The 23,536-nt window shown below is 44.3% G+C and overlaps 3 protein-coding genes across 5 annotated transcripts; 2 read left to right on the forward strand and 1 right to left on the reverse strand.

The window, feature by feature from the left end:
* The first annotated feature begins 415 nt into the window (after positions 1-415).
* Positions 416-7,437, forward strand: wnt4b (wingless-type MMTV integration site family, member 4b). The gene is made up of 9 exons (XM_071396712.1): positions 416-977; positions 1,189-1,423; positions 3,789-3,942; positions 4,236-4,320; positions 4,497-4,628; positions 4,798-4,940; positions 5,051-5,191; positions 5,325-5,487; positions 5,613-7,437. Exons 2-9 carry the CDS (start codon positions 1,335-1,337, stop codon positions 5,780-5,782), a joined length of 1,077 nt encoding a protein of 358 aa, XP_071252813.1. The 5' UTR covers positions 416-977; positions 1,189-1,334; the 3' UTR covers positions 5,783-7,437.
* Positions 7,438-7,517: 80 nt separating this feature from the next.
* cdc42l (cell division cycle 42, like) lies at positions 7,518-13,116 on the reverse strand. Of its 2 annotated transcripts, none has more exons than XM_071396713.1 (6): positions 13,023-13,116; positions 10,635-10,739; positions 10,287-10,359; positions 9,974-10,083; positions 8,633-8,830; positions 7,518-8,467 (listed from the first exon to the last, which is right to left on the reverse strand). In XM_071396713.1, exons 2-6 carry the CDS (start codon positions 10,737-10,739, stop codon positions 8,378-8,380), a joined length of 576 nt encoding a protein of 191 aa, XP_071252814.1. In that variant the 5' UTR covers positions 13,023-13,116; the 3' UTR covers positions 7,518-8,377. The 2 variants fall into 2 exon arrangements, with proteins under 2 accessions (XP_071252814.1, XP_071252815.1); XM_071396714.1 differs by having other exon boundaries at positions 12,916-13,023.
* Positions 13,117-18,456: 5,340 nt separating this feature from the next.
* mlf2 (myeloid leukemia factor 2) lies at positions 18,457-22,930 on the forward strand. 2 transcript variants are annotated; one of them, XM_071396716.1, is made up of 8 exons: positions 18,457-19,196; positions 19,607-19,718; positions 20,036-20,071; positions 20,206-20,259; positions 20,496-20,624; positions 20,760-20,919; positions 21,645-21,859; positions 22,446-22,930. In XM_071396716.1, exons 1-7 carry the CDS (start codon positions 19,153-19,155, stop codon positions 21,854-21,856), a joined length of 747 nt encoding a protein of 248 aa, XP_071252817.1. In that variant the 5' UTR covers positions 18,457-19,152; the 3' UTR covers positions 21,857-21,859; positions 22,446-22,930. The 2 variants fall into 2 exon arrangements, with proteins under 2 accessions (XP_071252817.1, XP_071252816.1); XM_071396715.1 differs by having other exon boundaries at positions 18,529-19,196; positions 21,645-21,852.
* Positions 22,931-23,536: the final 606 nt, after the last annotated feature.

Here is a 23,536-nt window from a genome sequence, read left to right on the forward strand (position 1 = left end):
GGGAGGTGTTTAGTCCCAGGGTCCTTCATCTTCTGCTCTGTATTTCATACAGGCCACTGTAACCACTGCACGCTTCAGTCAGACACACAATGTGGCATCAGTGAGAACCTGTAGCTAGGGCCACTGAACGAACAGAGACATATTCTGACAAGTGCTTTTAAAGTTCTTGGAAACTGGTGGGTACGCACGAACGCACGAACGAACGCACGCGCACACACGGTCCGGGTCACATATTATGTCTTGTGCTTAACATGCACAATGGAACCCATGCCATTCATCAGTGTCAATGTTAATGTACTGTAGTGTAACCATTACACAATGTCCCCTCCCTCTGACTGCCACCCTACACCCCTTCTCTCTCCCTCCCGCCCTCCCTCGCTCTCTCCTTTATAACCCATCACTCCCATCTCACCATTCTCACTCTTTCTTTTGGTCTTTTACGGGACTGGACACACATTTGTTTTCTTAACAAGGGGAAGCAACCAAGGGACAAACAGCAGAGAGGAAAAATGCTTTTTTACATATTTACCTACCAAACTTTTAGGGTCTTTTTTGGATGTTGAGTTTCCCTCACTTTTGTCCTTTGTGTTATAATATTAGTCTCTTTCTCGCTCTCAAAAATTTTATAGAGAGAGAGAAATAGAGAGAGAGATAGAGAGACGGGAAACAGACAAACAAAAAGTGTCATAATTTTGATCACTGTCTGCCAAATCATTCTAAAAAGTCATTTGATTTGGTCCAGAACGATACTATTTGGATTTGACCATTTTTATTTTCCTAACTGAGTTTGTTTAGACGTGTACCTGGATAACCTGACATGACAATACCTTCCTATAGGCATGTTTCTGCTATCACAGAGGTGCAAATTGTTCATCTATAAGATTGATACCGTTCACTAAGAAATTTGATTTCATTTTCAATCTGGTCAGACACATTTCCAAAGAGAAAAACTACTGGACAGTGCTGGACATGAACTGGTAAGAACCCACGTTTATTACTAAGCTGTACTCACCCAGAGAACTTGTTATGTATTATACATAGCATTTTTCAAAGAAAATGAAATAGCTCCCTCATCTACAGTCTTGATCACAGACCTGATGGTTGTGAATAAGCTGTAAGAGGGAGAGATGAGCTTCTCCGACAGAACACATTACTTAACTAACCAGGTCGTCCTTCTCCTATCTGCAGATATGAGGGGATCATCCCCAAGCTCGGAACCAGAAACATAGAACTAACTGACACACTGACGGACAACGAGGCATAACCGTGGAAACGGGCAGACTGCCGCCCAAGTACACTCACTGACCCACGGAGACGGACAGACAGACAGTCTGATGCCAACTGTCTCCTCTGTCAATCTCACGGCACAACTCCTCCTGCTGTTGCTATGGGCAACCCACCCGACCATGGCAACCAACTGGCTGTAAGTCTGGCGTCCTGGGAGGGAGAGAAAGAGAGAGTTTGTTTGTCATGCTATAACTTTTAAAAGATGGTGACGTGCCTCTAAATCTCTTTCTGTCGCTCCCCTTTCACTCTTTGTCTCTCCCTTGCTGACCTTTTCTCTCTTGTCCTCTCTCTCCCTCCCTTCACTCTGTCTTCTCTGTTCCTTTGGTCTGCTGGTCTTTCTCTTGTCCTCTCTCTCCCTCCCTTCACTGTATCTTCTCTGTCCCTTTTGTCTGCTGGTCTTTCTCTTGTCCTCTCTCTCCCTCCCTTCACTGTATCTTCTTTGTCCCTTTTGTCTGCTGGTCTTTCTCTTGTCCTCTCTCTCCCTCCCTTCACTGTATCTTCTCTGTCCCTTTTGTCTGCTGGTCTTTCTCTTGTCCTCTCTCTCCCTCCCTTCACTGTATCTTCTCTGTCCCTTTGGTCTGCTGGTCTTTCTCTTGTCCTCTCTCTCTCTCCCTTCACTCTGTCTTCTCTGTTCCTTTGGTCTGCCGGTCTTTCTCTTGTCCTCTCTCTCTCCCTCCTTCACTCTGTCTTCTCTATCCCTTTGGTCTGCTGGTCTTTCTCTTGTCCTCTCTCTCTCTCCCTTCACTGTGTCTTCTCTGTCCCTTTTGTCTGCTGGTCTTTCTCTTGTCCTCTCTCTCTCCCTCCTTCACTGTGTCTTCTCTGTCCCGCTGGTCTGCTGGTCTTTCTCTTGTCCTCTCTCTCTCTCCCTCCCTTCACTGTGTCTTCGCTGTCCCTTTTGTCTGCCGGTCTTTCTCTTGTCCTCTCTCTCTCTCTCCCTCCCTTCACTGTGTCTTCTCTGTCCCTTTTGTCTGCTGGTCTTTCTCTTGTCCTCTCTCTCCCTCCCTTCACTGTATCTTCTTTGTCCCTTTCGTCTGCTGGTCTTTCTCTTGTCCTCTCTCTCCCTCCCTTCACTGTATCTTCTCTGTCCCTTTTGTCTGCTGGTCTTTCTCTTGTCCTCTCTCTCCCTCCCTTCACTGTATCTTCTCTGTCCCTTTTGTCTGCTGGTCTTTCTCTTGTCCTCTCTCTCCCTCCCTTCACTGTATCTTCTCTGTCCCTTTGGTCTGCTGGTCTTTCTCTTGTCCTCTCTCTCTCTCCCTTCACTCTGTCTTCTCTGTTCCTTTGGTCTGCCGGTCTTTCTCTTGTCCTCTCTCTCTCCCTCCTTCACTGTGTCTTCTCTGTCCCTTTTGTCTGCTGGTCTTTCTCTTGTCCTCTCTCTCTCCCTCCTTCACTGTGTCTTCTCTGTCCCGCTGGTCTGCTGGTCTTTCTCTTGTCCTCTCTCTCTCTCCCTCCCTTCACTGTGTCTTCTCTGTCCCTTTTGTCTGCCGGTCTTTCTCTTGTCCTCTCTCTCTCTCCCTTCACTCTGTCTTCTCTGTTCCTTTGGTCTGCCGGTCTTTCTCTTGTCCTCTCTCTCTCTCTCCCTCCCTTCACTGTGTCTTCTCTGTCCCTTTTGTCTGCTGGTCTTTCTCTTGTCCTCTCTCTCCCTCCCTTCACTGTATCTTCTTTGTCCCTTTTGTCTGCTGGTCTTTCTCTTGTCCTCTCTCTCCCTCCCTTCACTGTATCTTCTCTGTCCCTTTTGTCTGCTGGTCTTTCTCTTGTCCTCTCTCTCCCTCCCTTCACTGTATCTTCTCTGTCCCTTTTGTCTGCTGGTCTTTCTCTTGTCCTCTCTCTCCCTCCCTTCACTGTATCTTCTCTGTCCCTTTGGTCTGCTGGTCTTTCTCTTGTCCTCTCTCTCTCTCCCTTCACTCTGTCTTCTCTGTTCCTTTGGTCTGCCGGTCTTTCTCTTGTCCTCTCTCTCTCCCTCCTTCACTGTGTCTTCTCTGTCCCTTTTGTCTGCTGGTCTTTCTCTTGTCCTCTCTCTCTCCCTCCTTCACTGTGTCTTCTCTGTCCCGCTGGTCTGCTGGTCTTTCTCTTGTCCTCTCTCTCTCTCCCTCCCTTCACTGTGTCTTCTCTGTCCCTTTTGTCTGCCGGTCTTTCTCTTGTCCTCTCTCTCTCTCTCCCTCCCTTCACTGTGTCTTCTCTGTCCCTTTTGTCTGCCGGTCTTTCTCTTGTCCTCTCTCTCCCTTCCTTCACTGTGTCTTCTCTGTCCCTTTTGTCTGCCGGTCTTTCTCCATCCTTCTCTTTCTCTCTCTGAAACCCTGTTCCCTGTGTTCACTCCTCTTTCACCCATCATTGGCTCTTTCGCCCCTTCTCTTCCTCTCCCTCTATCCTTATCCTCTATCTCACCCCTTCTCGCCATTTACCCCCTCGCTCTCCCTCAATCCCCATTTCCCCCACTTTCTCTTCCTCTATCTCCCCCTCTGCCCCTCCCCTCTCTCTCCTGCATCGTCCCCTCTCCCTCTCAGCTCCCTGGCGAGGATGCCGCGCTCGCGGCCCGTGTCGGGTGCTGCCCCCTGTGGGCGGCTGAGGGGACTGTCCGTGGGGCAGGTGGGGGTGTGCAGGGCGCGGGGAGAAGTCATGGAGTCTGTGCGCAAGGCAGCCGAGATGGTCATAGAGGAGGTATGAGCCTGGGGCAGAACTGTCATCGGTTGTGTTACAAAAGTAGTAAAGTCCATGTGGAAGAGTTTTTTTAAGATCAGCCATTTGTATTTATTATTATTATGGATCATCTTCTTCTTCCTCTTTAACCAGCATCATTAACATCCCCCTCATCTGTACTCAGTAAAGTATTAAACAATTGCACCAGTTTGACCAAAGTTTACTCTCCTCAGCACCTATGTAAAATGTCTATCTGCCTGTCTATATGAACCCCGAACCCTTGGTCTCATTGGCTTGGCTGTTGGTCGGATCAGTGCCAGCACCAGTTTCGTAATCGGCGTTGGAACTGCTCCACCACCCCGCGTGGAGTCAACGTGTTCGGTAGAGTCATGAGCCAAGGTGAGGACAGCAGGGCCTCTCTAGTTCCCAGTGGAACTCTGTGGTTGTACCACAGTCATTAACATGCTGGTAACATGCTGGCCGTGGATTCCACATGGCTGAAATCAGAAGGACCAAGGACATGTGATGACATGGTAAATTAGTCAATTGCTGTCTTGAACTCTTCTATAAACCAGGCACGCGTGAGGCGGCTTTTGTGCACGCCCTGTCCTCGGCGGCGGTGGCGGTTGCAGTGACGCGAGGCTGCAGCCGGGGGGAGCTAGAGCGGTGTGGCTGCGACAGGAAGGTCAGAGGGGTCAGTCCCGAGGGTGAGTCTGGGGTGTGGGCCTCTGATCCTCTGTCTACGCTTGTGTCTAGACACCGGTCAATATGTCTGTCTCTCTTGCTGTCTGTCAGTTAAACTTTGTCTCTATTGTCTTGAAATACATAATTGGAAAATGTGCAGATGCTATCAACATCTTTCTTTCTTTCCCGCAGGTTTCCAGTGGTCTGGGTGCAGTGATAACCTTTCCTATGGTGTGGCCTTCTCCCAGACCTTCGTGGATGAGACGGAGCGTGCCAAGGGGATGTCAGCAGGGCGACCCCTCATGAATGTCCATAACCACGAGGCTGGACGGAAGGTTGGTGGCGGTGGGGCACTCTGATGACATCATCAATCTTCACTTCTATCATCTTTTTTCTTCGTTTCCTTTGACTTCCTGATCGTTCTTTTACATTCCTCCATCCCCAGGCTATCCTCCATAACATGCAGGTGGAGTGTAAGTGCCATGGTGTCTCGGGATCCTGTGAGCTGAGGACCTGCTGGAAAGTCATGCCCCCATTTCGGCGCGTCGGCGCCGTGCTGAAGGAACGCTTTGATGGAGCCACAGAGGTACAGCCAAATATTTGGGATATCATCTTCATTATTCATTTAATAGGTGACAAACCATTGGAAATTAGTGTTTTTTACTGCTTCCAGTCTTTTCAAAATCTCTAACATTCAACAAATACCCCCACTCACCCAGGTGCGTCTGTCCCGTATCGGCTCCAGGACAGCCCTGCTGCCCCGGGACCCCCAGGTCAAACCTCCCGCCGCCAGGGACCTGGTGTACCTCGCTGTCTCGCCAGACTTCTGCCGTCTCGACCCCAACAATGGGATCCCCGGGACGGCCGGCCGACGCTGTAACGGTGAGATTCAGTCACATCAGCAGCACTGGGATAAAGCATTTACGTTTTATTAGGTGATCAGGCTGTTTTGTATGTTCACATCCTTATTTCCTTTCCTCTACCTCGTCACCATCCTCCCCTCCCAGGCACCTCCCGGCTGGCCCCAGATGGCTGTGAGCTGGTGTGTTGTGGGCCAGGGTACCGGGCAGGCCGGGCTGAGATGGTGCAGCGCTGCTCCTGTAAGTTCTCCTGGTGCTGCTCGGTCCGCTGCCAGCAGTGCAAGAACACAGTGATGATCCACACCTGCCGAGAGTGAACCCAGTCTACGCAGAACCCAGAGCACTGAGAAGACACACAAGAACCTTACACCTGTCCAGACACTCTAGAACACAGCCCAGACACAACACTGTCCAGACACTCTAGAACACAACACTACCCAGACACTCTAAAACACAACACTACCCAGACATTCTGGAACACTACAATGACCAGACCAGTGGAGGCTGCTGAGGGGAGGACGGTTCATAATAATGGCTGGACCGAAGTAAATGGAATGGCATGTGTTTGATGTATTTTATACTAGTCCACTTATTCCGCTCCAGCCATTACCACGAGCCTGTCCTCCCCAATTCAGGTGCCACCAACCTCCTGTGGACCAGACACTCTAGAACCAGGGTTCCCAACCTAGGAGGCGCCAATGTTTCTTTGGGGGGGACCTTCCTTGACCTAAGGGGTAATTATTTATTTTTTGTTTACACCTAAAACAACGCATAAATCTGTGATGCTTTAGGCTAGAAACAAGGGGTAAAATTCCAGAGGAAGATGCGAATCTGGGAATATCTTTAGTTTGTCTCTATGACATTCAGAATCTGAGTTATGACCTAAAGTCAAGGAGTCAAAGAAATTGGACTTTGCTTGGGAAGTAATCTTATACAATGTGTGACTCTGTTGCTATGAATTGATCTATTCACTTTCTGTAAATGAGAATAGCTATAATTAAATTGAGGTTCATAAACATTTAAAAAAAAAACATATTTGGTAGCGGAATAACATTTTGGAAAATCGGGTCAAGGCTTTATTTTCCTTATCTATTATTATTATAACCATTAAAGAGCCTACCTAAAATCCTAGGTCCCTGAAATTAAACAAAGTTACATTTTTCAAATGTGAAAAGTGGGGCCCTGGGGGAAAGGTTGGGAACCGCTGCTGTAGAACACTGTCCAGACATTGTAGAACAACACTTTGATAACATGTTCTACAAAACTGACCTGACATACACTTTAAGACTCTGGCAAGAACCGTGTGGATAGTATAAGCCAGTGCATATATGAGAGTGAGGACCTACGCATGACAGAAACCTCTGCAAGGGAAGGCAGAAAGGGTGGAATGACCTCTCCCATTACCTCTAATGCCAGAAAGTAGAGAGATATACTAACAAGCATGGAAGGAAGGAAACTCACTGCATAGAGCAATATTCACACTCCCATGGAACATATTACACTCATGATGTACTCTTTCAACCTAAAAGGAACTATAACGCAGCATTGCAAGTCAGCATCCTTCACTGTGTAGGTGATTGTCTAGATCATAATGGCACACAGCCTACAGCGAGCACACACACACAATTAACTTAAACTGACAAAGCATTTAAAGCCGAAATTAACCACTAACAGGGAAATTATTACAGCTCTTTTCATAAAATCGGTTTGATTTCAGTGTAGTAGGTAGTTACAGTCTTTATACATTTACTGTATGAGTCTTTTTCCCCTATTCTTTTATTTATTTGTGCATCAATCATCCTGTGGCCCCTCCTCCTACCCCTCAGATTCCACCAGTAAGAATACCTGTCCTCTCCGCCTAGTCGATCTATATCCATGTTGCTTTAGTCCAACGCTGCTGTGAAACAATTGTGATGCATGTTGCTACAGTGTTCTGCAGTCGACTTGATCAAATAAACTTGTTTTGACTACAGTTTCTTCTATGATGTGTGCTGTATACATCACGTGAAACATATAGAAAAATAAGAATCACACACTAACTCAATGACCAACTGTGTCAGTTAAACTATTTTATTACAAACATTCTGCAATTACAAACATCCAGAAGTTGACTAGGAAAAGGTTATAATCTCACCATCATTGTTTTTTTTCAAGATTAAGATCAGCTATTCAAAATACTACAGCTTAATGTGTTATACTATCAACCAATCACAATCAAGTTGGTAGTCAAGCAAATAACTTTTTTTATTACGCACCAAAAAATAATATACGCTAAGAATTTCCCCAAAGAAAATCATAAAATGAATACATCGTACATGACACAAAAAGAGATAAAAAATAATATAAATTCAGTTCTCTGTGTCGCCTGCAGAAGACAGTAAAATCTGAGGCGAAAATGCACTTGGTGTGTCCCAAAAGGAAAAGTGACCATTCTAGCATGCTAGCCTGGTCGGGAGTGGAAACAAATCTTGTGTTCTCCCCCTCCCTCCTCAAAGTAGCAACAAAAGAAAATAATGTCAATTAAGTGTTTCCCCAAGGTATTTATTTCATTTAAGCGAGGCACAAGGGCTACATGACAGGCAGGTAGGAGAGCCCGCCCCACAGAAGTAATGTTAGGGTAAACACTGCAGATGTCTAAAGTGTATCTGGAAAAGGAGACTTGATGAAAGTTCTGTTGATTCCTTCCCCTCTTGTATTCTTTACTTGAAAGACCAAATCGCTCTCCTCTCCTTTTTTCAATACATATTAAGAAGGCACAGTGCATGAATGTATTGGAGTCTCGATGTCATTTCATCTCCTTCCTTTTCACTCTTTTTTGTCCTTTTTCAAGCTGTTGATCTGCTTCTCTTATTTGTAACCAACTCGCCCATTCTTAACCCTGCCCCTCTACCGCTCCCTCTCTCCTCCTCCCTTTATAGCAGGACACAGCGTTTCTTGGGTTTAGTCTCAGGAGGTTCCAAAGCTGCCAGGATGGCCTCGTCAAACACGTTCTTCAGCCCCCTCTGAGAGAGCGAGAGAGAGAGAGGGAGTTTGCATTGACTTTTCATGGTTTATAAATGTATTCTAACTTATTTTGTGAAGTACAGCAATGTTTCAACCACCATGGGTCCTTATCAGCTCTTTTTCCCTCTAACAATGTATCATCATCATAATCCTTGGCCTCTTACCTGCGTGAGGGCGGAGCACTCCACATATTTGACGGCCCGGAGGTCCCGGGCCAGCTTGTCTCCGCTCTCAGGGGACAGGGGGCGCTGTTTGTTCTTGGCCAGCTTCTCCACAGTGTTGCTATCGTCCCTCAGATCCACCTGGGTGCCCACCAACAGAAAGGGTGTACGAGGACAGTGATGGGAAATCTCTGGAACCCACTACAGGGGTCAAAGGATACACAGAGGTCAGAGTGTGTACAGGATCAGTTCATATGCTCAATTCAAAATAATTTTTACATGTTAGTCATTCAGCAGACACTCTTATCCAGAGCGACTTACAGTTAGTACATTCATCTTAAGATAGCAAGGTGAGACAACTACATACCCCAGTTGTAGTAAGTACATTTTTCAGCAAAGTGAGTGCTAGTAGTACATGCTCTTATTTTTTTTACCCTGAGCTAGCCCCTAGCCATTCTGTTTGCAGATATCAACAGAGATAGATGTAAGCCAGGAATGGGCAACTGGAGGGCCGCGGATCAATTTCCCAAAATGGGTTTTAAAAAAAATAAAAAATTGGAACTCATACGGGGTCTCAACTTACTGTTGAGAGTTACAATAGTATAATACAATTTGCCATTTTTAAATGTGGTTGTGAATCAGGAGTTTCTTGTGTTATGTTAGTCACTGACAGTCACTTAATTAGCCATGTCAGCTAAGATTTTTTAGATTGGTAAGTTAGTCTAGCCATCTAAACTTGTAGTAATCATGGTCGACCGGGAGGCCCCCATTAATTTCGCAAACATTTCTCTCTACACTACGGCAGCGTGTAGAATTTAAGAACCTTTGCTGTAAAACTACACATGTTTCTCTCCACCCTATGGCAAAATTAGTAGAATTGCATGAAATGTTCAAAATTGTAAAATCTTCTCTCCGCCCCATGGCAAAATGTATAGAATTGAAGCAAACTTACTTTAAAATTGCAACATTTTCTCTACACTCCATGGCAAAATGTGTAGAATTGCAGGAACTTAACTAAAACTTCAATGTTTCGCCCGCAAGAAAACTTAGGGCCCCCGAAAGGCTATGGCCGGCTCTTAGGTCGGTACTGACTGCATGTGTGGGAATGGATGTGGGTACACAGACCCGTGTGCCACTGCGGCCCCATCAAAGTTGCCCATTCCTGATGTAAGCAATATGAGGAGGACTTCACCTAGCCTTCCAATGGGCTTTGGGAGATCTTCTGCCATAACAGAAGGTGAAGAGGCTAAGGAAAGGGTTCAGATCCGTCATCTAGAAGTTTCTCTATGGGTAATAATACAAGGTAAAAAGTTGAGGTGTGGCGACTCAGAGACCAACACTGACCTTCTCTCGGACGTTCTCAAAGGATGAGGGTGAGACGCAGGAGAAACAGACGAGGAAGACATCCGTCTGCGGGTAGCTGAGAGGTCGCAGCCTATCGTAATCCTCCTGACCTGAGACGACCAACCAGAGGGAGAGAACGCGGTGACAATGAAACTAATGTGATATTGAACGATTCAACTGGTTGAGTTGCATTTACAAGACATCATATGTTCTCAAGAATGAACAAAGGCAGACTAGGATTTAGTTGTAGCACACAGACTGCTTAAAAGGATATACAGACAAAAGCATAAATTGACAGACAGAGACAGATTACCTGCGGTGTCGAAAAGCCCAAGTGTGTAGGGTTCCCCTCCGATCATCACCGTCACTGCATAATTATCAAACACCTGCACACATGAGACACACAAAATAATGAGTAAAATAGTTCAAGGGATGTTACCCATCAAAAATTATTTCATGAAGCAAATGTAAAATCAATAAGATAAACGTATTAAAAATAAAAAAGGGTTCAAATCAAACATTACCCCAACTGGCTGGTTATGGTGTTAAAGCCCATTCTACCCTCCCACTCAGCTCTCTGGACATCACCCCACTGACCTCCACAGTGTTTAGGGTGTGACTTGTCTGACCCTACTTACACCCTCCCCTGCCCACCTCTTACCGTAGGCACGTATTCTGAGGGGAACTTGTTGGTTGTGTAGGAGATAAGTAGACAGGTCTTTCCTACAGCTCCGTCCCCCACCACTACACACTTTATTGTCTGCATCTACTCATAGAGAGAGAAAGAGAGAGACAGACATAACAAAGTAGAGTTACTATCTCATGAAGGACATATTTAAGACCTTGCTTGTGACTCCACAAACTAAAAACAACAGCACCCCGATTAGCAATAACACTGTCTGCCTGGCCTGCAGTCTATTGATGTACATTCAGGCCATGTACATGGTGTGTTAGGCTAATGCTCAAAACAAGGGCATCTATTGATCATCAAACCACAAACAATGCTTGGCCGCATTGGAAACATGTGCATTGTGGGGAGGAAGAACTTCTACTAGTCAACGGAAGGAGGTAGAGACAGACAGGTAAACAGACAGGGGTCCAGACAAATCAAAATATGCCTGGACTACCCCAAAAAATGTGTCTCTGTGACACACTTGGTTTTATGTAATAAAAAGTTATTTCCAGTTCCAGCTAGACAACGTCCGCATACTTGCATAGCAAAGACATGACAGGGACAGGGAAGCGACATGATGTACAGTCATGACTACTTGTTGCGTTTTGCCTGATTTAAGATTCTAATTTCAAATCGTTACTTCTGCTGAATAATTAGATTAACACATTAGTAAAGGCTACTCTATACCCATCTGCTTTTAGCAACGCTAGTATTCCACACTTGTGACGCTGGGAATTATCTTGCAAAAAAACGCGATAGTCCACCGGAAGACAGAGGTTAAATAACATTATTTCAAACTTACTCTGCCGATTGTCCTTAGGGTTAGTCCTTATGCTGGGGGTAATTGAGAGAAAACATCCACTAGAACATACATTAAAATTGTAGACCCACTTTCTCTCCGCTTACTTCATGTCAAAATAAAAAGTCATGCACGTGTGCCATACATGCACAAAAAAAGCAAGATCGTGTTGGGGATTTTTATTTTGACATGATGTAAGCAGAGAGAAACTGACCTACAACAGACCCACGTTTGGAAATGCTGATTAATTATACGTTCCAATAGATGTTTTTTTTCACTTACAAATTCAACCCTGCATAAGGATCAAGCCTACAGACAATCGATAGAGTAAATTGAAATTAATTGTATAACTTCTGGCGAACTAGGCGGGTTTTTTACAAGCTAATTCCCAGCAACGCTAGTGTGTAAATGCTAGCGTTGCTAAAAGCAGCTAGTCTATACCTAAACATGTGAAAGGAAATGGCATCTCTTATTATGAATAAACAATCGGCTCTACCGTTATGGCTTAACTAACTTCGGCAGACAGCAAGTGAACTGGACTGCGGGGCACCGGACATAGGCTGCGCTTAGACAGGCTGACTAATTCTGATCTTTAGACCAATCAGATCAGCAATGGAAAAAATATAATCTGATGTGACTGGTCAAACGACCAATTAGTAGAGGAAAAAGTGGACCTGCTTGTCTAAATGCACCCATATTTCCCAGAAAAAAAATGCAAGGACCGCAAGCATGCCATTGCATAGCTACAGATTGTTACACCAGATAATGCGATTTAACCAGATGTTGGGGATTCATTACTGGGAGTTAGTTACAGGTTAGGTACTGTTTGGCGTAGCACAGAGAAATTTCGACCAACCTTAATTTGGCAACACTAAGATGGCGCCGTACACATTAACTGAGCATTTTCTAAATTCAAACGCACTACCTGCAACTGGACACAGACATTTTAGAATATACATGTTTGGCCGAATTGACAACGAAGTTTGTAAAGGTTATATCACTAAGGTTGGTCAAATTCTCTGTGCTAACGTTACATCATACAGTAACCTGTAACTCCCAGTAATGGATACCAACAATATTTGGTTTCACACATTATCTGGTATAACAATCTGTAGCTAGCCATTAAAGCCTCAGTCAGTCTAAAAATGAATGAAAGTTAAACCTTACAATTTGTTCTACACTGTATGAAGTGTCAGGCAAAATTGAACAATACTTTCATACCAAAAGTTAGCTACCGGCTACTCGGGAGACATTAACGTGAAGCATATAACTAGCCAGATACTTTTGGGTAAAGTTAGATTGTCATAAAACATTGCCGACAGTTGGTTATTTTGTACAGTCCGCATATCATGAAAGTTTTCAAAGTTATGACAATGTGGGTTGGCTGGCAGGCATTGCCCCTCGGTTAGCCTGTGATTGCTAATTTCCTAAAAAGTCGCTTATGGTCGTTAACAATTCAACGTTTCTTACGTGAGTAGGCACTAATATATAACGATGGCTTAATCTATACTACAACTGTCTTCACATTTATTCAACTAAAACAAATTCATTATTCCCGTTTTCAGAAAAGTACTCACCGTTTTCTCCGGCAATTAGGCGTTGGTTACATCCGGGTTTGAATGAGGATTTTTTTCTTAGTTTTCCCCCCGTCCTTGTGACAGTACTGCCACCTACCGACAATAAATACAATAAAATCAAATCGTATGGTCGCATACACATATTTAGCAGATGTTATTGCGGGTGAAGCGAAATGCTTGTGTTCCTAGCTCCAACAGTGCAGTAGTATCCAACAATTCACAACAATACACACAATCTAAAAGTAAAATAATGGAATTATATAAATATTAGGACGAGCAATGTCAGAGTGACATTGACTAGAATACAGTACAATACATACATATGAAATGAGTAGAACAATATTCTAAACATTAATAAAGTGTACTGTGTTCCATTATCACAGTGACCAGGGATTCCATGTCTATGTCTAAGGTGCAGGATTGAGTGACCGGGTGGTAGCCGGCATCTAGCCAGTAGTATGTATGACAGTGACTTGTAAACATAATATCAACAACAAATAAATCAACTTCATAAACGTGACTTAATCCAATGGGTGGAATGGACTGGAGTGAAAACTGAACCCCACAAGGATAGCAGTACAGTGGAAATGCACACCATCTAAAATCCTCAAAAAAGTACTACAGCTGCACCATTGAGAGCATCTCGACTGGCTACATCACTGCTTGGTATGGCAACAGCACCACCCTCGATTGCATGGCGGTTCAGTACATCACTGGGGCCGAGCTCCTTGCTATACAGGACCTCTATATCAGCCGGTGTGAAAGGAAGGGCCATGAAATCGTTAGACTTGAGCCACCTAAGCTATAGACCTTTCTCTCTGCTTCCGCACAGTAAGCGGTACCAGTGCATCATGTCTGAAACCAACAGGCTCCTAAACAGCTTCCATCTCCGAGCCATAAGACTGCTAAATACAGTTGAAGTCGGAAGTTTACATACACTTAGTTTGGAGTCATTAAAACTCGTTTTTCAACCACTCCACAAATTTCTTGTTAACAAACTATAGTTTGGGCAAGTCGGTTAGGACATGTACTTTGTGCATGACACAAGTAAATTTTACAACATTTGTTTACAGATGGATTATTTAACTTATATTTCACTGTATCACAATTCCAGTGGGCCAGAAGTTTACATACTTTAAGTTGACTGTGCCTTTAAACAGCTTGGAAAATTGCAGAAAATGATGTCATGGCTTTAGAAGCTTCTGATAGGCTAATTGACATCATTTGAGTCAATTGGAGGTATACTTGTGGATGTATTTCAAGGCCTACCTTTAAACTCAGTGTCTCTTTGCTTGACATCATGGGAAAATCAAAAAAAAATCAGCCAAGACCTCAGAAAAAAAATTGTAGACCTCCACAAGTCTGGTTCATCCTTGGGAGCAATTTCCAAACGCCTGAAGGTACCACTTTCATCTGTACAAACAATAGTACGCAAGTATAAACACCATGGGACCATGCAGCCGTCATACCGCTCAGGAAGGAGACACGTTCTGTCTCTAAGAGATTAACGTACTTTGGTGCGAAAAGTGCAAATCAATCCCGGAACAGCAAAGGACCTTGTGAAGATGCTGGAGGAAACAGGTACAAAAGTATCTATATCCACAGTAAAACGAGTCCTATATCAACATGACCTGAAAGACCGCTTAGCAAGGAAGAAGCCACTGCTCCAAAACCATCATAAAAAAGACCGACTACGGTTTGCAACTGCACATGGGGACAAAGATCGTACTTTTTGTCCTCTGGTCTGATGAAACAAAAATAGAACTGTTCGGCCATAATGACCATTGTTATGTTTGGAGGAAAAATGGGGATGTTTGCAAGCCGAAGAACACCATCCTAACCGTGAAGCATGGGGGTGGCAGCATCATGTTGTGGGGGTGCTTTGCTGTAGGAGGGACTGATGCACTTCCCAAAATAGTTGGCATCATGAGGCAGGAAATTTATGTGGATATATTGAAGCAACATCTCAAATCAAATGTATTTATAAAGCCCTTCTTACATCAGCTGATATCTCAAAGTGCTGTACAGAAACCCAGCCTAAAACCCCAAACAGCAAGCAATGCAGGTGTAGAAGCACGGTGGCTAGGAAAAACTCCCTAGAAAAACCAGAACCTAGGAGGAAACCTAGAGATGAACCAGGCTATAGGGGTGGCCAGCCCTCTTCTGGCTGTGCCGGGTGGAGATTATAACAGAACATGGACAAGATGTTAAAATGTTCATAGATGACTAACGCTTTCAAATAATAATAATCACAGTGGTTGTCAAGGGTGCAACAGGTTAGCACCTCAGGAGTAAATGTCAGTTGGCTTTTCGTAGCCGATCACATTGAGAGTATCTCTACCGCTACTGCTGTCTCTAGAGAGTTGAAAACAGCAGGTCTGGGACAGGTAGCACGTTCGGTGAACAGGTCAGGGTTCCATAGCCGCAGGCAGAACAGTTGAAACTGGAGCAGTAGCACGGCCAGGTGGACTGGGGACAGCAAGGAGTCATCAGGCCAGGTAGTCCTGAGGCATGGTCCTCAGAGAGAGAGAGAGAGAAAGAAAGGAGAGAATTAGAGAGAGCATACTTAAATTCACATAGGACACCGGATGAGATAGGAGAAATACTCCAGATATAACAGACTGACCCTAGCCCCCCAACACATAAACTACTGCTGCATAAACTAAGACATCAGTCAGGAAATTAAAGTTTGGTCGTAAATGGGTCTTCCAAATGGACAATGACCCCAAGCATACTTCCAAAGTTGTGTCAAAATGGCTTAAGGACAGCAAAGTCAAGGTATTGGTGTGGCCATCACAAAGCCCTGACTTCAATCCTATAGAAAATGTGTGGGCAGAACTGAAAAAGCAAGGAGGCCTATGAACCTGACTCAGTTACACCAGCTCTATCAGGAGGAATGGGCCAAAATTCACCCAACTTATTGTGGGAAGCTTGTGGTAGGATACCCGAACCGTTTGACCCAAGTTAAACAATTTAAAGGCAATGCTACTAAATACTAATTGAGTGTATGTAAACTTCTGACCCACTGGGAATGTGATGAAAGAAATAAAAGCTGAAATAAATCATTCTCTACTATTATTCTGACATTTCACATACTTAAAATAAAGTGGTGATCCTAACTGACCTAAAACAGGGAATCTTTACTTGGATTAAATGTCAGGAATTGTGAAAAACTGAGTTTAAATGTATTTGGCTCAACTGTAGCTAACAGAATGGCTGCACGGACTATCTGAGTTGACCCTTGAATTTAAAAAAAATTGTTTTGCACAGTCACAGTATTCTACACACTCACTGACACTGACTCCAACACACACATACTGTAACATGCACACACATTTATACTGACTTTAGACAGTCTTGATGCCTATTCACCTTACCCCTATACATACAGTCCATTCGGAAAGTATTCAGACCCCCTCACTTTTCCATATTTTGTTACATTACAGCCTTATTATAAAATGGATAAATAAAATATGTTCCTCATCAATCTACACACAATACCCCATAATGAAAAAGCGAAAATAGGTTTTGATGAAAAATGAAAAAAAACAAATACATTATTTACATAAGTATTCAGACCCTTTGCTATGAGACTCAAATTTGAGCTCAGGTGCACCCTGTTTCCATTGATCATCTTTGAGATGCTTCTACAACTTGTAGTAAATTCAGTTTATTGGACATGAATTCGAAAGGCACACACCTGTCTATATAAGGTCCCACAGTTGACAGTGCATGTCAGAGCAAAAACCAAGCCATGGGGTCGAAGGAATTGTCCGTAGAGCTTTAAGACAGGATTGTGTCGAGGCTCAGATCTGGGGAAGGGTACCAAAACATTTCTGCAGCATTGAAGATCCCCAAGAACACAGTGGCCTCCATCATTCTTAAATGGAAGAAGTTTGGAACCACCAAGACTCTTCCTAGAGCTGGCTGCCCGGCAAAACAGAGCAATCGGGGATAAGGGCCTTGGTCAGGGAGGTGACCAAGAACCCGATGGTCACTCTGACAGAGCTCCAGAATTCCTCTGATGAAACCAAGATTGAACTCTTTGGCCTGAATGCCAAGCGTCACGTCTGGAGGAAACCTGGCACCATCCCTACGGTGAAGCATGGTGGTGGCAGCATCATACTGTGTGGACGTTTGTCAGCTGCAGTGACTGGGAGACTAGTCAGGATCGAGGAAAAGATTAACAGAGCAAAGTACAGAGATCCTTGATGAAAACCTGCTCCAGAGCACTCAGGACCTCAGACCTTCCAACAGGACGACAATCCTAACCACACAGCCAAGACAACGCAGGAGTGGCTTCAGGACAAGTCTCTGAATGTCCTTGAGTGTCCCAGCCAGAGCCTGGACTTGAACCTGATCAAACATCTCTGGAGAGACCTGATTACCTGTTCAAGAGTCTTATGGCTTGGGGGTAAAAACTGTTGAGAAAACGTTTTGTCCTAGACTTGGCTCTCCGGTACCGCTTGCCATGCGGTAGTAGAGAGAACAGTCTATGACTCGGGTGGCTGGGGTCTTGGACAATTTTTAGGGCCTTCCTCTGACACCGCCTGGTGTAGAGGTCCTGGATGGCTCTAATCGCTGCCAAAGGTGCTTCAACATAGTACTGAGTAAAGGGTCTGAATACTTACGTAAATGTGATATTTCAGTGTTTTATTTTATAATACATTTGCAAAAATGTCTTAACCTGTTTTTGCTTTGTTATTATGGTGTGTTTTGTGAAAATGTATATATATATATTTTTTAATCAATTTTAGAATAAGGCTGTAACGTCCCAAAATGTGGAAAAAGTCAAGGAGTCTGAATACTTTCCGAATGCACTGTGTCTACCTCTATCACTCCAGTAACCCTGCACATTGTAAATATGGTATTGGAACTGACTCTGTATATAGCGTATTACCTTGTGTTCTTATTTTCAGTTCTCATGCGTTTTTGTTCTAGCTTGTGTTATCTTTAGTGCTACTTTGATATTGATTACTGCATTGTTGGGTTTGGAGCTGCAAGAAGGCATTTCACTATACTTGTGCATGTGACATTCAAACTTAACTTCAAAAACATATTTGACAGTTGGCACAACTTTTGAGCATGCATGCATGCAACAGCAGTTTGATCCTCAAAGCAAGGCCTGTAGAGAGCAGTGTTCTCACATTTCTGTAACTTCTGGCAATATTTTGATTCCTAAAGTTCTTTCTGAGTCTTGTTTTAAAATGTTCTGTTTTTACAGTCATATCAAGACTATGCTTTAGAAAAAAAGATAGTTGATGATGATTTTAAGCTCTATATAACTTATGTCACCCAGTGACATAATGACTCCCTGTCACCAGCTCTTTTTAGTGACATTCAATACAAAAAAATACAAAAAATTATGTAAATAGATACCAAAGAAGTGACATTGGTTGACAGATATTACACATTAGCAATGGTAAGGCATGTTGGGCTTTTTGCATTCTATCCTCATTGACGACGAGCCTGCGTCATTTCCGGATGTTGCCTCCCCCCTTTTTTTATTGACATTTCGCTTAATTCTAGCTTGCGGGCTACAGGCGTTTTGCAGGGTCATTTGTTTTTTATTCGGTGACATTTAGCACCACGGCTTCTGAACGGATAGGTGCATGTTTTGCACAAAAGAGAGGCGTTTGTAGGTGTCAGGTTGTTGGAAAATTGTAGAGACATCAACATCTTTCTTCCTTTGGATTCCTGACGTTTTGGCTTCCTTTGTCAGCTTGACTTCCGTTTTCATGTGCAATCAACAGTGGAAAAATAGCTAGCTATCTTGCTAGGAAAACCCTAGCCAATGTATTAAGTTGTACTTAGGCGTGAGCAATATACAACTTTCTATCGGCAAATAAGTCTGCTTTAAGGGGCTCATTTCCAACGTTGGTTTGTAAGCTAGTTTTCAGGCTAGTTTCCTTACACGGATGCTAGGTGGCTAGCAAGGATAGCTAACTTGCTAACAATACTGCTGCACATTTCTCACTATTGTCCGTCGGTACGCTGTTCTAGAAGTGTCGAAATAACCGAATGAGAGGTCGTACATTTACTGTCCTCTTACATTATTTTTTGTACTGAGGCGCGAAGAAACTACGTTTTTAGCTAGCCCCAGCTAGCTTAATTAGCTAAGCAAAACACCATGTTTCGATATTTAAATGACGTGGATGACAACCCTTACATGATGTGAGTATCGTATTGCCTTTTATCCAAGCAACCTGCATGTTTTGCTTTTATACCCATTTGAATGAATCAACTCAGTCGTTGTCGTTTGTTCTGAGATTTAAAGGCCTAATCTCCTGCCACCATGTGTAGGCAGGCAGCCAGAATATATTAGGTAACTACATACACCACATAGTTAACTATATCACGGCTGGGATGGATCAGCCGGTTATGTCTAGCTTATTATTTTTTACATAAGTATGTGTTTACCTCTTATATTCTCATTCCATGATGAGTAACCATGGTCAAGAGTACACCTGGAGACAGGTGGACCTGAGTTTTCATCATGATGTCAGCAATCCCTTTCCTTATTCACTGCTGGGGTTTTTTCATGATCTGTATCCTCAGTGAGATACATTGTTTCTGTTTTGCAGGGATCCATTCGCAGCCCACAGGCAACAGATGAGGAGTCTGTTTGGGTCGTTTGGCTACGAACCTTTCCCCCTCAGTCCTCAGATTCAGCCTCCCCGTGCACCCCACCTTCAGGTGTGTGTGAGCGAGAGTGTCACTACTCTGAGTATCTCTAGTAATTGTGTGTGATGTTGGGTTCAATTCCATTTCAAATTTAGGAAGTACACTAGAATTCAAATTATCTTCAATGAGTAAACATTGGAATTTGAATTGGACTTAGGATAACTTTTTGAATTGACTGTAATTAAAATGGAATCGACCCAACCCTGGTAGGTATACACCACAACACACCATAGCTATTTGATTATATGTAGTGTAGACAAATTTTATATTACTGCATTGTTACTGCATATTTGTTGTCTGCTGTTAAATAACCTCCTACTGCTTTTCAGGCTGGAGCCCTGCAGCCATTTGGAATGATGGGAATGGTGAGTCCTTGTCCCTGTGTGTTAAGATGTTATCTCTGCCTCTTAGAGCCCTGAATGCACCGTTCCAATATGTTCAAAACAAATTCTCAATTTAAAAATCAGATAACTGACTTCCTCAAGTGTTCCTTCCCCAGGGGGGAGGCTTCATGGACATGTTTGGGATGATGGGAGGAATGATGGAGAACATGGTGAGTATTTTCAGAGATTCCTGGTATTCCCTCACCTGCTTTCCCAGATCAAGCATGTTCCTTGGCTAAAAAATACCCTCAATGGAGATTCTCTGTGTCCAGAAAAAACACATTTTAGAGCTAACGTTTTGTGACCCAGCAACAACTCAGTCTAAAGCAAAGACCCAACATGAGTTCACAGTGGTTGAAACTTAACACATCTTGTCTAGCTGGATTATGTTTATCTTTCCCTTTAGGACAGAATGCCGGGTTCGCCAAACTGTCAGACGTTCTCTTCCTCCACAGTCATCTCCTACTCCTCCTCAGACATGGGAGCCCCTAAAGTCTACCAGCAGACCAGCGAACTGAGGACTGCACCTGGAGGGGTAAGAGAGCAGGCCAAATTAAATTTACTGCTGTGATTGCATGTACATTGTTCAGTAGGGGTTTACAATGCCAATCCTCCAGAGCTACTGGCCTCTACTACCAGCTCCCTGCTGAACACTACCTCCTCCCCTCAGATTCGTGAGACGCGCCAATCGATGCGTGACAGCGAGAGTGGCTTGGAGCGCCTGGCCATTGGCCACCACATCTGGGACCGCGGTCACGTGATGGAGCGCTCCCGAAACCGCCACACCGGCGACCGCGAAGAACGGCAGGACTACATCAACCTGGAGGAGAGTAAGTCATGGAGCTACATGTGCTACTCACTACGGTTCTCCAGAATCAGTATGACCATACCCACGTTTCTTTTTTTTAAAATTTATTTTATTTTTTTACCCCCTTTTCTCCCCAATTTTCGTGGTATCCAATCGCTAGTAATTACTATCTTGTCTCATCGCTACAACTCCCGTACGGGCTCGGGAGAGACGAAGGTCGAAAGCCATGCATCCTCCGAAGCACAACCCAACCAAGCCGCACTGCTACTTAACACAGCGCGCCTCCAACCCGGAAGCCAGCCGCACCAATGTGTCGGAGGAAACACTGTGCACCTGGCCCCCTTGGTTAGCGCGCACTGCGCCCGGCCCGCCACAGGAGTCGCTGGAGCGCGATGAGACAAGGATATCCCTACCGGCCAAACCCTCCCTAACCCGGACGATGCTAGGCCAATTGTGCGTCGCCCCACGGACCTCCCGGTCGCGGCCGGCTGCGACAGAGCCTGGGCGCGAACCCAGAGACTCTGGTGGCACAGCTAGCGATGCAGTGCCCTAGACCACTGCGCCACCCGGGAGGACCTATACCCACGTTTCTAACCCCCAAGTAATAATAAACCATTTGCCTTGGGTATAAAAGCATATGGATGCTAAATGGCTGTATTTGCAACTGTTTGTTTCCATTGCTAGACTTGCCTGGTTAGTTATGTCTGGCCATGTTTCTGACCCCCTCCTCCCCTGTCTCTCTCTCAGGTGAGGCTGCTGCCTTCGATGAGGAGTGGAGGAGCACAGCCGGAAGGTACCCTCCCCCAAACGCACGGGGGATAGACTACGGCCGGGACAGGAGGGCAGGTGGGCAACAGCTGGCCCTCGCCGCCCCACCCAGCTCCTCGTCTCCGCCCGCCCCTCGCCATGAGTCTCCCAGACACCTCCCACCTGCAACTCGCCCCCGTTACGACTGGTGAGAGGTAGGAGGAGCATGACCTGTATGTCTGTGTGTTTGTAAAAGTGTGTGTACTGTGGATAGCACTGCACAGTCCCAAATCAATTATTGTACCCTTTGTTGATCTGAAAGTAGTGGATAGGTATCAACCCTGATATAGGGTCTTTGCTTACGCCAATCCCGATCCAGTCTTTTCAAATCCACTAGGTGAGTCAATAAGGTCCAGGGAACAGATGAGATCAGTCTGGGGCTGAGCCTGTCCCAGTTGTTAGTTTGTCTGTGGTCAATGGGTGTATCTGCATTGCTTGCTGTTTGGGGTTTTAGGCTGGGTTTCTGTACAGCACTTTGTGACTTCGGCTGATGTAAAAAGGGCTTTATAAATACATTTGATTGATCTCAATAGTCTACAGTGGTTTACGTTACACCACTCGTCCATCTGCTCTGACATTAAACAAGTGGACAGGCAAAAGCTCAGTCCCATTAAGAATTCTCCATATTGCTTTTGACATAGCCAGTGTTTTCAGATCAGTGTAGGAGAAGAGACAAGAAGACACTATGACAGTTGAGATCCACATCACCCACTGATGAAGTGATGTGTTTTCTCCTGCCAGGGGTCAAGGGTGAAAGGTGAGCAGAAGGATGGAGGAGAGGATACCGAGGGGATCTGCCTGATGCTGTGAACGAAGAAGGGAGGAGAGGGTCACGACTGACCGTGAAGATATTTGATATGATGGGACTGTCTATATATAAACTATACATTTAACACACACACATCAGAACCCAATACACTCAATACCCGCAATTATGGTTCAACCTCTCTGCTGTTACTGTTCACATACACACCTGCGGACACACATGTACACACATGATTACACACACTCAAGTTGTATATAGAGCCACCCTCCAACTTTACATGCGTTAATTGCCCACCTCACTATATAAATATATATACATTGCCACACTACATACTACACATGTGCTGTACAGTCCATATATGTTTGTGTAGACACTAGTGTGTCTGTGAATTGAATTGTATACTGTTGACTAATTAAACTAATTAATGAAAACGAACATTAAACATTGTTAGATAATTGCACACTGTGTTGTGGTTTGTTATGGAATAGTGAGTGGATGGGATTTGTTTTTAGAACAGGTTTTGACCTGACAAGGACTGACATCACTAAAGGTGGTACAGGAGAAATGGAGTTTGCTGGTGTTTTTCTGTCTTTTATACAGTCTTGTCTGAAAATCCCAATTCCATGTAGGAAGTAAACTGACATTCCAATACACATTTTTGTTGTTGTAAACCCATGAGAATTGGAATTTCAGTTTACTTCCTGAATTGGCACAATTGAAGTGGAATTGATCCCAACCCTGGTACATGTGAAAAAGTTACTTGGTTGTATTTTTGTTTTGCTGTTGAATCTGTTCAATATTCAGCATGCCTTTCCATCCCAACACTTTGTTTATATTATAAATGCCACAGTAAATAGTGTGTCCTATGGCACAGTCCATCCCTTCATACATACTCCCTCACAAATAAACACATTCATATCCCTACACACTCACTCTCTCGTGTGTGTAAACTCGTGCTCTCACTATCTAGTGTCAGAATAGCTGCAGATGGTCATATGACATCCAGCTGGAACACACCAGAGAAGAAGCCAATCAAAATCCTCCCTGCCCTCTGCCCATTCCAGTG

Source organism: Salvelinus alpinus, chromosome 4 (genome assembly GCF_045679555.1).
Source record: "Salvelinus alpinus chromosome 4, SLU_Salpinus.1, whole genome shotgun sequence".
Taxonomy (NCBI): domain Eukaryota; kingdom Metazoa; phylum Chordata; class Actinopteri; order Salmoniformes; family Salmonidae; genus Salvelinus; species Salvelinus alpinus.

Excerpts from the sequence above, each read along its gene's own strand:
- wnt4b (XM_071396712.1), top strand. The coding sequence starts at position 1,335 with ATGCCAACTGTCTCCTCTGTCAATCTCACGGCACAACTCCTCCTGCTG. Across the intron at positions 3,943-4,235 it reads CCGAGATGGTCATAGAGGAG|TGCCAGCACCAGTTTCGTAA; the intron begins GTATGAGCCTGG and ends TGGTCGGATCAG. Across the intron at positions 4,629-4,797 it reads CAGAGGGGTCAGTCCCGAGG|GTTTCCAGTGGTCTGGGTGC; the intron begins GTGAGTCTGGGG and ends TCTTTCCCGCAG.
- cdc42l (XM_071396713.1), bottom strand. The coding sequence starts at position 10,739 with ATGCAGACAATAAAGTGTGTAGTGGTGGGGGACGGAGCTGTAGGAAAG. Across the intron at positions 10,360-10,634 it reads CCTCAGAATACGTGCCTACG|GTGTTTGATAATTATGCAGT; the intron begins GTAAGAGGTGGG and ends TCATGTGTGCAG. Across the intron at positions 10,084-10,286 it reads TGGGCTTTTCGACACCGCAG|GTCAGGAGGATTACGATAGG; the intron begins GTAATCTGTCTC and ends TGGTCGTCTCAG.
- mlf2 (XM_071396715.1), top strand. The coding sequence starts at position 19,153 with ATGTTTCGATATTTAAATGACGTGGATGACAACCCTTACATGAT. Across the intron at positions 20,260-20,495 it reads GAGGAATGATGGAGAACATG|GACAGAATGCCGGGTTCGCC; the intron begins GTGAGTATTTTC and ends CTTTCCCTTTAG. Across the intron at positions 20,625-20,759 it reads TGAGGACTGCACCTGGAGGG|ATTCGTGAGACGCGCCAATC; the intron begins GTAAGAGAGCAG and ends TCCTCCCCTCAG.